This window comes from Pholis gunnellus, assembly GCF_910591455.1.
Source record: "Pholis gunnellus genome assembly, chromosome: 7".
NCBI lineage: Eukaryota > Metazoa > Chordata > Actinopteri > Perciformes > Pholidae > Pholis > Pholis gunnellus.
In genome coordinates this window covers 20,779,060-20,795,226 of record NC_136533.1, presented here as the reverse complement: position 1 = coordinate 20,795,226, position 16,167 = coordinate 20,779,060, and the positions used below count along the sequence as shown (strand labels likewise).

General features: G+C 40.2%; 1 protein-coding gene across 1 annotated transcript; it reads left to right on the top strand.

Annotated features, from left to right (window-relative positions):
- Positions 1-3,701: 3,701 nt before the first annotated feature.
- zpd (zona pellucida glycoprotein d) lies at positions 3,702-6,678 on the top strand (the record flags this gene model as incomplete). Its single annotated transcript, XM_079163551.1, has 9 exons — positions 3,702-3,722; positions 3,907-3,958; positions 4,872-5,080; positions 5,203-5,357; positions 5,608-5,722; positions 5,800-5,927; positions 6,025-6,208; positions 6,367-6,472; positions 6,557-6,678. The coding sequence occupies 9 exons, from the start codon at positions 3,702-3,704 to the stop codon at positions 6,676-6,678; spliced, it is 1,092 nt and encodes a 363-aa protein (XP_079019677.1).
- Between the last annotated feature and the right edge of the window lie 9,489 nt (positions 6,679-16,167).

Here is a 16,167-nt window from a genome sequence, read left to right as displayed (position 1 = left end):
AGATGTTGAGACAAAGCTGAGCCAAGTACTATGGGAGCCATGCTGTCTTACGCCTTCCCAGTGCCGTAGGCAGAGACACACCAGTGCCCCCCCCCCCCCCCCCCCCCCTACACTTAATAATATGCCCGACAATCTGGACATCACCTGCCATATAAATAACATCAGAGTAGCTATCCTCAACTGAAATCAGATGCTGATTAGCCCGTCACAATGGAGTGAGGTTTTTGTACAACACGCCTTGTGTGTGTGTTTCCTTACATCCAGCAGCAGAAGACCTGCCTCTCAGGTGTGTGTGCCGCAGCTGGTGTTGTGAATCAGGCCGATGACAGACACCTCCTATAACCCGGCTATTTCACAACACCAGGGTGGCACCGCATCACTGCCGACGAGACGAAGAATGACTACACGATGCTGCTGAGGGATAAGATGCAGCGGCTGCAAGGAAAAACCCTGTGTTCAGTGGTGTGACATGCACACACAACTAAGGGTGCTTTTTTTTAAAAACCTGGGGAAATTATTTCAGTGAACTGTTATGTTTGTTTTGCTATGCAGGCTCTGTTAATTACACCTGCTGTGCTGACTTTATAACCTTTCCACCCGATCATAACATGATTTTTTTTTCCTCCCACATTATGAGTTGGACTCGTTCGCATTCACTCAGATATCAGAACCGCTTATTCATACTGATTACATAATGTGAAGATACGTTCTCCGTGTTGAGACAGAACCAAGCTACAGTCACAGTTGTAAACCACAAACTTGTGAAATCTTTCTTACCCCTTTGCTCTGTAAATAAATAACATTACCAATATTTCCTCTGTAGATTTGTTCTGTTGCTGTTGGGGTCCAAATTATTTGTGAAGTTGAGTTTGTAACAGCATAATAAAATGATAATTTACAGCTACAAATCATGAATTAAAACGTATGATCAGTACGATAAAATGTACAGGAAGAACAAGGCCAGAAATGTGTGCTGTGACGTTTCAGAGGATCCATTTCAATGTTTGATATGATAATTAAAGCCACTGTCAGACAGTGGACTCTTGGGGTGTATGAACCTCACCATTATGCTTTTGTTGTGGTTAATGGGCTTCCGAACAGAGTAGATAAGATAAGATAATAGATAGAATAGTTTTTGGTTGTTGTTGTTCATATTAACTATAAGCAGTTGTGTTTCTCCATCCTTTGTGCGAACAACCTTTCCCATCTGAATATTTGTAGACCATATTATTACTCTTTTCCTTGGAATGATCCATCAGAGAAGGAGGACTTGAGATGGGAGCCGTCGTTAATGGACAAGAAACAAATACAACACGTTATTATCCCAGGCCATCAGATCTGATTTAAACCTGCCTCATCAATCACGGGGCCTCCCCCATCAACAACTTATTCTGGCTCTGATCTGTCCCATCGAAGGCAGATGGTCTGCTACCAAATAGGAGGGAGGCCTGCCGGATGATGTCTGAGAATATGGAGTGTGGCCTGCGGGTGTGTCGAGTTTGCACTGTTGGAAATACAGTGACCTACTTATGGCTTTCCCTTAAGACACTGTTGAGCCCCTCACTGTTTTTGACCTGCTCACACATAAATTATATTCCTTCTCTCACAAAATATTTCTCTAGTTCCCCTTTAGTGTTTATATGGTTTAATTAAGTACATGTGGAATCCAAAAGAAGACATCTTAGAGATTTCCCCGATCCAGTGAAGTATTGATTTGTAGTTTTATATTGTTCTGTTTATTTGGAGCGCTATTTCAAATACTAGAGGTGGTGATGGGGTGAACATTCCAAAGCACTGAACCGGTTTGTGTTGATAATAGTGACATCTAGTGGAGGTACTTGGCATTTAGTTTCTATATAAAGTTAGTGATGAAATAAGGCAAAAGGTTATGAAGTGGACTCACCACTGGTCGCACAGTGCAGAGGTTTGGGGGGTAGCCTACTTCGGAGAGTATCACTTATTACATTTTCATATTAAAAGACACCCCAAATCACATTTGCATGCTAGGTATGAGTTAGGGATACTTTCTAAAATAAATCTTGCTTTTTTCCTTCCTTCCAGATTGATAAATGAAACTATACAGTTGCAGGCTCTTTTCACTGATAGTTAAAATGTCAATGAACTTGTTATGTTCAACCAACCGTCCAAACACCCAACTATTTAATTCATTATAATAGAAAAAGCAGCAACTCTTCACTTGTGAGAAGCTGGAAAGGCCCCTGCTGGTAGCAGTGCTAGTAGTAGTGTTTTTATTCAGCTATCACATACAATACAATATAGCCGATAAACAATCTAGCATACAATATGCAAGGCCTTATAAGTTAATACCTCTCTGGATTTATACAATATTGCTATTAACTATTACATTTTACTGTCAATATGTTGTCTCCATGTTATTTCATGATCAATCAGAACCCCCAGGACTTTTGTCTCAAAAACACTTTCAATTCTATCATCACACGTTTTTAATTCAATACCCCCATCTAAATGTTTTTGATTTCCCAAAAAACTACATTTTGTTTTCTTTATATTAAGAGACAATTTGTTAACATCAAACCAAGTTTTGATGATTTCCAGCTCCGTTTCAACAGCAAACAAAAGTTCCTTTAAATGTTTTCCAGAAGAAGGGATAGCGGCTTATCTCCATTTTTAAATATTGGTATTTCTTTTGCTTGTTTCATATTGTTAGGAAAAACACCTCTTTGTAAAGATATAGGTCAGAGGTCCTTCAATACAATCAATGACTTCTGTAATAATTTCCATGTCAATAGAATTTATATCAGATGATCTTATGTTTTTGAATTTGTTTTACAATTTCAATTATTTCAATTTAATTTACTCCACAAAGGAACATTGTATTGATATTATCATTAATACGATTATAAATCAAATATGTTTTTGTTATCAGGCACAACAATTTTGTAGGCCAGAGTATTGCCAAAACCCACAAAATAATCGTTATCAAAAACAATGCTTTCTAATTGTCCACTGTGGCATCAGAGCTGTTTAGAAAATAACGTGGAAATTCTGATTTGTAGCATCTATTCCAAATAATATGACTGATTACTTTCCAAGTCCTTTGAATGTTATTTTTATTATCCTAAAATATTTTATTATAGTGTTCACTCCTCTGTAATCTCATAATGGAAGTCAGTTTACTATTATACAATTTATATTTTTCTTCACTTTCAATGGTTCTCAATTGTAAATATTTCATGTAAAGTAAATCTTATTTTTTGCATTCCCTTTGCAAACTTTTGGCCATCCATGGCTTTCCTTTACATTTATCCTTCACCCAGTGCCTCCTAAATGAACAATGTTTATTGTATAACTCTAAGAATGAGAACAAAAAGGCATAATAGGCCTGATTAGGATAATCAACAATATTAAAGCATCAGGAAGTGAGTGACAGTGAGTTTTACTATGTATTTATCTGTTTTAGAATTAGCTTGGAATTTTGAATTTACCCATTAATTCAATTAATTGTTAATCAATTATAAATACAACGTATAATCTCCTGTTGTTTTTATCGCGTTAAGAAGCACGAGCGCCACAGTCAAAATCGACAGGTGTTCGTAATTGAAGAGCAGCAGGTGTTGATAACGAGGACGACGGAGGAGAGCGTCCCGTATGACTGACATTATCACATTTAAAAACAGGAGTCAGATTAACTATATATTTTTACGCAAAACTGTACATCAATGATCCCAAACGGCTTAAAGGTGGGTGCAGATACAAATACGATGAGCATTATTTATCCTTCATGTAAGAAAACTAATGTTTGTGTAGTTTAGGGTGGGCAGTTTTTGCATGGACATGCTAAAATGATGGCAGGCTAATGTAGCTTAGCTCGGTAAAAATCAATAATGTAACGGTTAAAGTGGAAATGTTCATTCTTCCTATCAGTTGGGCGTGGCCCTCGTGCTTCTCTTCGGCTTCACGCGCCACCTTGTTGAGGGTAAGAGTGTCTACCTTTTATAAAAATGTCGAATGTGTTTTCAGCTTCTCAAAAATATGAACGATTTATTTCTTTATTCTGTATAGGACTCTGCAGTTTGGAGCATTGCAACAACAGCACGAGGTGTGTCCTGTCTGAAGACCAAAGGCGATGCAAATGTGCCAGTGGATATTATGCGGAAAAATGTGACAGAGGTGGGCACAATTTTATTCTTTTTACTCGGATGTGTTCCCATAGTTCACTCCGGCTCTGTGTTACAGACATTGTGGAAAATTGAATCTTCTATTAACTTTTCCAAGGAAACAACAACTCTGCAATTAAGTATTGCACCTATAGCAAAAAGATGGGTCAAAATCGACATGCTTTCTTTTTTTCCTTTTTTTTTTTTTAATCCCGGATTCTCAAAACATTGCATCCTACATTTCCCACAATGCAACTACTGACAATCTCACATCTTTCCAACTCTTTGCCCCAGTTGGTAATGTAGACTTTCTGTTGCCTATTTTGAGGCACCAACATAAATAAGCCAACAACTAACTTTGATCCCATCATCAGTCTCAGGCTGAGAAGTACTACATCCTACACGGTTAAACAGATTTTAAGCATGTAGTTCAATTGCCTGCAAATGATGAACATTTGCTTTGTACATATGACATGAACACATTCATCAAATTAGTAAAATGGATGCCTTCACTGTAGCTTCACATCCTACTTCAACTTAAATGCAAGTTGATGAAGTGTTTGTAAACTCAAATAAGTTCTCACAAAAAAGAAAGAAGGAATCTGATCTTCGTTCTTTTTCATTTCCAATTTCGTACGCTGTTTACTGTGTTTGCGTAACAGCACGTGTCTTCTTGTGAATCTCAAGCAGTAACTTGTCTTTTATATGTTTCTTTTTTTTTTTCTTTTACAGATGCGCAGATCAAAGTTATATGCAGCAAGGACTTCATAACAATCAGAGCGAAAGAAGATTACTTCAAGTTTCATAACGTGCCGTTGGAGTCCCTGCACTTGCCCAACAAATCTTGCCGTCCTCAGAGGGAGTTCATCGATGGTGTGTCGTACTACATGTCCAAGATATCTAAAGACCAATATCAAATGTGCGGCGGCAAGCCGCTGACGGTACAACTGGAGCATTAAATCTGTACAATGTCAAGCTCTGATCTTGTCACTGTTCCGAGTAAAAAGTTATTCAGTTATCCCTGTAAATAGTGCATTTTTTGTTGTTTCCCACTGTCTTACAGAAAAAAAATCACATCTCCTATTCCCTGAGTCTACAGTCAGACCCTCAGATTATTGGAAACATCATCAGAAATCCAGTCATTAAGCTGGACTACACCTGCGTCTATCCATCCATCAGAACAGTCAGCCTGCCTTTCCCAGTCATCCACTTTTCCAGGTAAGGAAGGATGTTGAATTGAAAGACTTAAATTACATTTATTTCTGCTCCAATCCATCTTCTTTATACTTTAGCAAAGCCCTGGAAACGTACAGGATTCAACATGTGCCTTAATTTGTCCCAAACCAGAGAACCCCCTGATGGCCTTCTGGTTCTCCTGCACTGCAATCTGAAAACATGATCATTTAGTTATTTCAAAGTCATCGAACGGGCCCTTTTATTTTCTCGCCTCTTCTCTGCACACGTACAGTGAGATGGTGATGCATGTCAATGAACTTGATGCCAACATACAGATGATGTTGTACCCAGACCAGTCCTATTCTGAGGCCTACAGCAGTGCCCCCACCATTGAACTCAGAGACAAGGTAGGTAAACGCTCATCAACTATCCACATACTAATCCTGTTTTGGTGACGCTATTTGCGCCGTGTTTCTGTGTCCAGGTGTATGTGGAGGTGACCGTCACAGAGCCTGCAGATTTCTTCCTGCTCCGGGTCGATAAGTGCTGGGCCACGCAGTCTCCCCAGCCGAACATGACGGAGGGATTGGTTTACACTCTGCTTCTGAACGGGTCAGAAGAGCTCTCTATCGTCGGCTCATCTCACTTCTGTTCTCTTTGACTCCAGTCAAACCCATTTCCTGCTCCTTGTTTCCGTCTCTCTATGCAGGTGTGTGAAGGACAAAACCGTCTCCTTTCATAACGTGAGCGCCGGACAGTCTGGCCGTAACGGAGAAAGTTCCACCATTCGCTACAGCTTCGACATGTTTCGCTTCACAACAGAACCTCACGACCTCTATCTGCACTGCACGGTTGAACTGTGCGTGCCAGAAGACCACAAGTCCTGCAAACCTGTGAGCTCGCTCATCTTACTCTGTACTCGTATTAAGAGGCCCTCAAAGAAAAGGCTGTAAAAATGAACATAAAATGCCTAAAGGATCTGTATCGTAGTATTTGTCTTGAGTGTTCTTTTTCACTTTAGTCTTTCATGTGTTCATTTATTTCTTCACAGAACTGTAATTCAGTCAGTAAGAGAGAAGCGGTGCGAGCAGACCCCTCTCTGGGCCTCCTATCGTATGGACCCATCAGGATTGAAATGCCAGACAGAGCTCAATCCAGTAAACTCCTGTTCCTCCATCACTGTTGTTGTTTACTTCTGTCGCTGTACGATGCCACAGTGATCTCTTTGGTGTTTGTTTCAGGCATACTGACGATGGTGGTGCTGCCTGTGGCAGGTGTCTGGACTTTGGGCTTCTTCCTCATCATCCTCATCACTGTGGTCAAGGCAGGCAGCAGGAGGCTCAAACCTACTGGGGAGCACTGACCACAATGTTGCTGCTGTTGGCAGCTTGAATAAAACTTTAAAAAAAGCATTCATGTCATTATTTTTATTTTTTTTTAATCCTGTCCTGATCAATCAAAACTTAAACATGTAAGATAAGATAGACTTTATTGTCCCGAAGGAAATTTGTCTTGGAAACATACATAGTGTCTGCTGTTAAAGCAATACAAGTAACATATTGCATGCATGCATACATACATTACATACACAGACTGTCGGCAGTCCACATACCCGCACACACAGTACCTACTGTACATGCAAAAGACTGCCACCAGCCAACACATTTCACACCTGTAGTGTATAGTTAAGATAATAAAAATACAAAAATGAATTAAAAAAATCTGTGTTAATGTGTCATAGCAGGGTTAATAATCTAAGTTTTAAATTGTGACTAAAGTTTCAGTGTTGCGACAAGATGACCTTTAACTTGCAACAGAAAAATACAAGTTGTGTCAGAAGTAACGATATCACTTAAGATTTATTAAATGAAGTGCCTTCAGTAAGCTCCAATGTTGACTTCATCCATTTTATTTTGTGTTGCAAGTGAATGTAAACGGATTCAAAGATTGCGGTTTAAGAGTCTTTCATTATCAACTGCAGATCTAAAAAATAACTACACTGTGTAAATTTAACAGTCAAACAATAATGAAAGTGACAAATTCCTGAAAACTGAATCATTTTTAATATACAAATCTCTCTCACGCACACGTACCTGCATGCGTCATTGAAACGTCATGACGATGGTCTGCGGTACCAGTACAAATAGAGCCGTCAATATATCCAGAGCTGAAGCAGCTTTTAAGTTCAAAGTCATTCTCCCACTTAAAGCTTGTATTTGACATGTTGGACATTTTAATGAGTTTGTTCGTGTGGTATTTAACATCTGAAGGAAAAGAGAGGGAAGTAGTTGGTTGGTCAGGAATCTGTATGTGACTGGCTAACGTCATGTCTTACACCGTTAATATCTTACACAGTTCATTATAAACTATAAGTAATAATGGATACACAAACATATTATAGGATATAATTAGCCTACACATTTGTATAAATCTGACAATACAGATTAAACATGTTTTATTTGGAGATTATTGAGTCTGCAGGAAAGCAGAACATCATGTCTGTCAACTCATAGGAGGAAATGTGGTGTTACACTTTATACTCGTGTGTCTTCATTTCACAGGGCAGGACTCTTCCCGTGTCTATAGTATTCCGGGGGCATCTGAGAGTGAATGTGGACCAGCCGATCGTCCCAGGACACTTGAGCATCACATCAGTCCACCCAGTGGGCCACTCTCATCACCCCGCTGGGCTTCAGACAGCGGGTTGGTCCAGACTGAGCCTTCATACACAACCTACTGTTCGTGTTCGCTATGTGTTACTACTTGACTAGTGTTTAATTCAATAAAAGACACCATCAGACATCTAAAATGGTTGCGTGTTATGTGACTTCCTTGACTCTCTGTTAGGTTACCGGAACATATTTTATAGTCAATAATTCAGATAACAGGGCCCTTCTTTTTACATCAGTTCATTTGTCAAATTTGAGCACCTATGTAATATTTTGGAGGATTTATTAAATCAGAGGCATAATAAACATTAGAAACTGTACAAGAACAATTAAAGACGATATGACAAGACAAAATTACAAAGCAAAGTGACCGTGATCAATAGCAGCAAGTCTAGTATTTGTCAATGGTGTGTATATGATATGAATAAACTAGGATCCTCAGTGTTTCTCTATTAATATGGATATGTAATATTAATATAATGTATTATAATAGTATAACATATGTGATATAAGATACAGTATAACCATAAAGAGAATAGTACAGCAATATCACATGAAATATTGAATAAAGAATTGTAGAATATATAGTAGAATACATAAATCACTCCAACAGAGAGACGATGGAGAAGAACAGTGTGAGTGTCCTGAGGAGAGACAGACGGAGGAGAGCACTGGCTGATAAGATCTACAGGAGCCTGTTGCCAGAGATGGGCAAAAATACATCAAAATGTATTTTGATACAAAATACAAAATACCCCCCAAATAAATGTATTACAACAAAATACAAAATACTGGTGCCAGAAAATGTAACAAAATACATGTATTTTGTATTTAAAATATAGGAAATACTTTTTTCTGGATTTTCTGTTTTCTCACAATTTGGTATAGCAGAGCATTCAGGTTTGGGCTATAATGTACACAAAGCTCTGGTGAACCCCACAAAAAGGAAGAACAGTCACGGAATGTCAGTGTAACTATCTATTTTTAAATAAAAACAGAGTCTCTGTTGCTATCGGGTGCATGACAACGGACGCGCATACGTCAGTGAATGTCATGGAAACGAAGCCACCAAGGCACTATACAAGGTCAACAGCAGACCTCAGATTGTCACTTTGCATCTGAACTTGGAGACTCGGCGGAGCGGAGCGGAGCCTTGAGCCTTGGCGGCGGAGCCGAGCCTTGAGCCATGACGGCGAAGCCTTGTGCCTTGACGCCGGGGAGCCTTGAGTCTTGACGGCGGAGCCTTGAGCCTTGGCGGCGGAGCGGAGCGGAGCCTTGACCGCGGAGCGGATCGCCTGGAGCCTTGACGGCGGAGCGGATCGCCTGGAGCCTTGACTGCGGAGCGGAGCGGAGCCTTGACCGCGGAGCGGATCGCCTGGAGCCTTGACGGCGGAGCGGAGCGGAGCCTTGACCGCGGAGCGGATCGCCTGGAGCCTTGACGGCGGAGCGGATCGCCTGGAGTCTTGACTCGACGGCGGAGCGGAGCCTTGAGCCTTGAATGCGAAGCCTTGTGCCTTGACGCTGGAGCCTGAGTGTCGACGGTGAAGCCTTGAGCCTAGACGGCGGCCGCTTGAGCCTTGACGCCGGGAGCTTTGCCTTCATGGCTCCGCCGAGCCTGCTCGGCGGAGCAGCTCCACCAATCCGACAGGTTCCGCCGAGCGTTAGCCTCGGCGGAGCAGCACCGCCGATCCGACAGTCTCCTGAGACTGTCGGATCGGTGGAGCTTGTCGGCATTGGCGGAGCCTGTCGGCATCGGAGGAGCCTGTCGGCATCGGCGGAGTTTGTCGGATTCGGCGGAGTTTGTTGGCATTGGCAGAGGCCTGTCGGTTCGGTGGAGCTTGTGTGCCAGGCGGAGCTTGTGGCTCGGCGGAGCTTGTCGGCATGCCTGTCGGACTAGACGGCGGAGCGGAGCCCGTCGAGCCTGTCTGCACTTGACGGCGGAGCGGGGCAGGGTGGGGCGGAGCGGGACGGGGCGGGGCGGAGCCTGTCGGCAGTTGACGGCGGAGCGGAGCCTTGACTTGACGGTGAATGGTTTACATTTGCTGTGTTGTGCTTTTTAGAGTGTATATTGCTCTTCTAATTGTGATATGTAGAAGTGCTTGACGTGTTAAAACCTGGCCACAGCTCACAAATATATATATATATATATACAGAGGGGACGAGTCAGGGTAGCTACAGGACCCTGGTAAATAACATTCTTGTCTACGGAGAAGAGAACAACCTCATCCTCAACACAGACAAAACCAAAGAAATAATAATAGACTTCAGGAAGAATCCTCCCCCTCTACAGCCTCTTATCATCAAGGGGACCGAGGTGGAGAGGACCGACGGCTACAGATTCTTGGGAATGCAGGTTACTTCGGACCTGAGCTGGACTCCTAACACCACAGCCACAGTAAAGAAAGCCCAGAAAAGGCTTTATTTCATCAGGCTGCTCAGGAAAGCTGGTCTGAGCCGTCGCCCTCTCACCCAGGCCTACAGAGGACTGGTAGAGAGCACCCTCACCACAGGCATCACTGTCTGGTATGGCAACACCACACAGGCAGAGAGGAAGGCTCTGCAAAGAGTCATAAAGACAGCGGCGAGAATCATAGGGACAACACTTCCTTCCATGGACTCAATGTATGGGCAGCGCTGCCGGAAAAGAGCAGAGGGAATCATCAGAGAGATCACTCCACCCAGCTCACTCTCTGCTCAGACACAAACACTGCACCTATAACTTGAGGCACAGCAGAGCGGACAGCATCATCACCCACAGAACACGTTTTTTCAACAGCTTCTTCCCTGCCACAGTCAGAATGATGGCAAAATAAAAAGGCTGAAACATGTGTAAAACAATAATCCACTTTACTTCACCTCACCTAACATGTGCAATATTATTATCTATGAAAAGGTGCAATATTCTTATCTGTGCAATATCCCATAACCTTCTTCCACCTCTCAAAATGTGCAATATTCCCATACACAGGTACTCATTCTCCATATTACGTTATTTATTATGTATAGTGTTTTTATACTTGTATATCCTTCTTCTATTTATAAAGTGTTTTTATCCTTACTTTTATCTTCACTATCTTCTAATGTTGACCCAGAGAGCTCTGCACAAATAATTCCAATGTACCTGGACTGTTGGTCTATGTGCAAATGGCAAATAAAGAACCTTGAACCTTGATCTTGAACCTTGATATATGTATATATATATTAACAAATATGAGATTTTTAAATAAAAACAGTCTCTGTTGCTATGGGGTGTATGACAATGGACGCGCCTCAGTAAATGTAATGGAAACGACAACACCACGGCACTATAAAAGGTCAGCGGACCTCAGATTGTCACTTTGCATCTGAACTTGGAGACTCGGCGGAGCGGAGTTTGTCGGCTCTGCATTTCACGTCATAATTTACAATAATGTAAACATTTCAACATTAAAATAGATGAGCATACTTTACTATACACGTCGTTTCCATGACATTTGCTGACGGCGGAGTGGTGCCCGCGGTATTATGATGTGAAATGCTGAATGTACTTGTTCATTTTCTAACATATTGTTACATGTTCTGTTGAACTGTATTACATTGTGAATAAAATTCCTTTTAACTTTAAGTTGTTATTGTTGGTTTTATTATGGTCCATCCACCTGTATTTTCAGTCATTCTTTTTACATCAGTTAGAATTAGAACAAAGGTTTAAAAATAACTTCATTACAACCTGCTAACATAACTAACTACACTATTACATTTCAGAGCTATTCACATAACTGTTTTAAAACAACCGACTCCTGATTTGATACATTATAAAGGAAAATGTTGTTTACTGGCGGTGCATTGTAAATGTTATTTAATCTTGATCATTTTAAATGAACCAAACTAAATCCTGAAGAAAACACAAACTGACCCCTTCACCCCTTAATATACTTCATTTATTAGAAGATTATAATAAATTAACATATCTATACATATCCACCCTAATAACAATCAATAACAATCCAATAACAATAATCTCTGAATATCACTTTAAAATTTTAAAGGTGCACTTGACAGCAACTCATATTTGTGGGATGATAATTTTCAAACATTTTTAAATATAGGAATCAAACATGCATTATAATATTTCCATGGATTCAGTGATTCAACTCTGATCTGACCTGGAAAGCATATTTTGGATGCTGTAAAATACATGTGATGTGCTTTGTATTCATATTTGGGGTGATCCCAGAAGATCCCATGGGATCTTCTGGGATAGGGTTATTCTTAGGATTCTTGGGATAGGGTTGTTCTGGGATAACAATGTGACTACATCCTGTATGGGTCACATTCTTCTGCAGAAGAATGTGACCCATACAGGATGTAGTCACATTGTTCACGTATTTATTTCATTTTGACATCAAATTAACTTTGTTATTAATGTTAAGAGGATCAGTGTGGGATCCTGCCCTGGGCCCCGTTCCTCGTACGTGGCTAACTGAGTTAGCAGGATCATTTTCAGGATGAGATTACATAAATCAGGCTTTTCGGTTCCTTGAAGCAAGTTTGGCAAAATCACCATAGCAACACATCCATATGCTTGAACCTGCTCCAGCGCAGGCTTGAGCTGGATAAGCTGCCACTCCCCCGGAAAAAGTGTCAGCTCCCTTCCTCAGAGATCCCATCGAAGAGGAAGCGATATTAGTTAGATTAGCGTTTTATAGGGAGAGAGTTCTTCGAGATCGCCAAGATCCGTTATCACATCACGATGACTTCCTGTACGAGCGCTATCGATTCTGCCGACACTGAATCATTTATTTACAAGACCTTCTCAAGCCATACATTTAACACCACACGCCGCATATGAAGGCAAATCACTGTCAAAATCCGAGAGCGCAAATGAGATCCATACGCACGCGAAAATCAAACAGCCGCGAGCGTATTTTACTTTGACGAGCACTTTTATATCACTCCGCGAGCAAAAGTCTGTCTCGCGCGAGCAAAATTCACTCTCGCACGAGCGAAAGTCGCTCGCGAAGTTTAAACCTGCTCGCGAAGTTTAAACCTGCTCGCTCGCGAAACTTTAATCTGCTTGCTCGCGAGTCTTTTTCCTGCTCGCTCGTGAGTAGTTTTTCTTTTTGACAGTAAGTGGGCGGACCCAGTCTCACTTGTATCTCTACATATAATTGGTTAAAATCCTCGTCTTTGGATAAACCGGATATCACTCTGACGCAGATGCTAGGTCTGATAGAGGTGGTTTTCAATTCAATTTAATCGCGTTATTAAATACAATAATACAAAATGTGTTAAAGTCAAGTTGCTCAGATTGGTTTAAATTCACTCCATCATTCTATTACAGACAATGTGTGTTTGATAGTCAAACCTCTTGTGACAAACAGCTCAAAGACACTTTTTGATCTTAATTGATTAAAACATGATGATCATATTTAATCATACTGTTGTGTTTACAGAAGTTAAGAGATATAATATGAGCAACAATTTGGACCCGCTCAAGGATCTGGAGCCGAGATTAGGGACCACTATTTGTATATTAACTGTTTGCCCAACTTAAATCACTGACAAGTAATTAGTGGATGAAAAAGTATTCAGATCCTCACTGCAGTAAACGTACTAATAACATACTGATGAAACAATAATCCACTACGAGTAAAATACCTGCAATCAAAACCTTAGTCAAGTATGTTATTATCAGCAAAATGTACTTTATGTGCAGAAAGTAAAAGTACCCGTGCAGTAAAATGTACATTATTTGCCCCTGACCTGTAGTGCAATCTGAAAAGTCAGAGTGATATCCGGTTTATCCAAAGACGAGGTTTGTAACCAATTATATGTAGAGATACAAGGGAGACTGGGTCCACCCACTTACTGTCAAAAAGAAAAACTACTCGCGAGCGAGCAGGAAAAAGACTCACGAGCGAGCAGGTTTAAACTTCGCGAGCGACTTTCGCTCGCGCGAGACGGACTTTTGCTCGCTGAGTGATATAAAAGCGCTCGTCAAAGTAACAGCGCGGCTGTTTGATTTTCGCGCGCGCATGGATCTCATTTGACAGTGATTTGCCTTCATATTGACTCACCATTCTGAATAATGTTTTAGTGCTTAGTTTTTACTCGCTCCCATGTCCTCTTGATAGCTGGGTTGCAACTACATGATGGTTGAAAGCACTCATAATTATATGACAGTATTATTAGTACACCATAGCATATCATTATTGTAGAAAATGATTAAGGTGGACTCATGATAAGAATAGAGAGAATCACACACAATTTATTTTCACTGCTTCAATTGATTGAATTACTGATTATGAATAATACATATACTGATATGCCCATACACAGATTTGCACACGCACATTCAAACTCCTAGTTGTATATACACATATATATAGTACATGATACATAAGCGCATACAGTACATATATCCTCATATTAATTCGTATCAGTTAGATACTCTTTGGGCTTGTTTTTATCTACTTATTCTGAAAGAGTTGAGATAATAATTTTCGCTATAAGATCTCATTGGATGATGCATTCCATTAAGCCTACTGCCAGCAGGCACATTTAAAGAAATATCAGGTTCAGGTACATTTCAGGTTCTTTGGACTTTAGTTGGCCAAGACTAATATTTAAAGGCAGTTTAAGATTTTATTGTCATGAACACTTGTATACTAAAAGAAGAAAAGTTCTAAACAAGTTAACAAAAAGAAACATGTTTAATAAAAATAATTTGATGTAGATTAGTTCAGTAGACACATCATATGTTCTACAATAAGAACATTTCATATCATTATGCCTTCAACACAGAAGCAGATCCACTCTGCTCAGTTTCTGGAGATTCTCCACGTGAAGTTGCTTTGCTTAAATAGCTAGCTACTCGACTGATAAGTTAACTTGCTAAACACTGGCTATGCACTAGCCTAGACAGCATGCTAGCGTCATTAGCATATTAGCATCGATCGCTAGCATGTTAGCATCGATCGCTAGCTTGATATTCACCATGTATATACAATAGGCTATGTAGCCAGACCCAGACATACATTATACATCAAGCTAGTTGACATCTGTCACACTCAGATACAATAATTAACTTGACAGACAATCCGTTGAACTTGAAGATCTGAAGACTGAACTCGTGAACTGTTTTTTGATTCATGGAGAAAGTATTTTGAGTATTTTAAATACAAAATTACTCCAATCTAAAGTATTTTGTTACAAATTACGTTAGATTTTTAATCGGCCCTATCAAATACAAATTACAAAATACTCAAAAGTAATTGAAATACGTATTTCAATTACAAGTAATAGAAATACTGCCCATCTCTGCCTGTTGCTCTCACTGAAGGATCCGAGTCTCCTCAGGAACAACAGTCTGCTCTGTCCTTTCAAGAAGAGGGCTTCAGTGTTGTAAGTCCAGTCCACTTATGCATTGATTTGGACCCCAAGGTACCTGAATGAGTCCACCTTCTCCACTTCCTCTCCCTGGATGACAGCCAGGATGATAAATGAGCTTCTGGTGATTGTTGCCGCACTCGTATAGAGAGAAGAAGAAACCAGTTTGTTTGTGTGTGTGTGTGTAAATATTTGTATTATAGTAAAAGGGTTCTTTTAACAGTTGATGGTGGTCCTCATGTGCTCTCAAAATAAAAAAAAGCCTTAATAAATAAATAAAAACAGATAAATTAAATAAAATATAACCTTAAATATCAATATTAATTGCATTAAAATCTGAAAATTATTTTACAAAACTGTTCAATAGCCGTTTAAAACCTTTAAATACCACAAATATACATACAATATATGCAAGAATATACATGACCTTAAATATTAGGTAATAATGGACCCCAAATTAATATACCGCCCCCCAACTATTAGTCAAGCCTAAAAGCATCCCAAATTCATTACACAGCACTCCAAACAGGGTTTGGACCTCTGGTAGCCTCGTATTGTGCATTCTGCCTCACTGTCCTCAGCTGACGTAATTAAACTGAGCCACCATCTGATCTGACATGTCACTGTGACACATGTCTCGTTTTTAAAGGTAAGTACAATGCCAACTGTAACACAAACTTAATGATGCCATAGTTTATTTAGCATATATCATATACATTGACTCAAGTATAGTGCCTCCACACATTAAAAACAAACTTGCTTTTTATTCCGTGTTCGTCTCGTGTGGACCAGCCTGTAGTTTCCTGTAACGA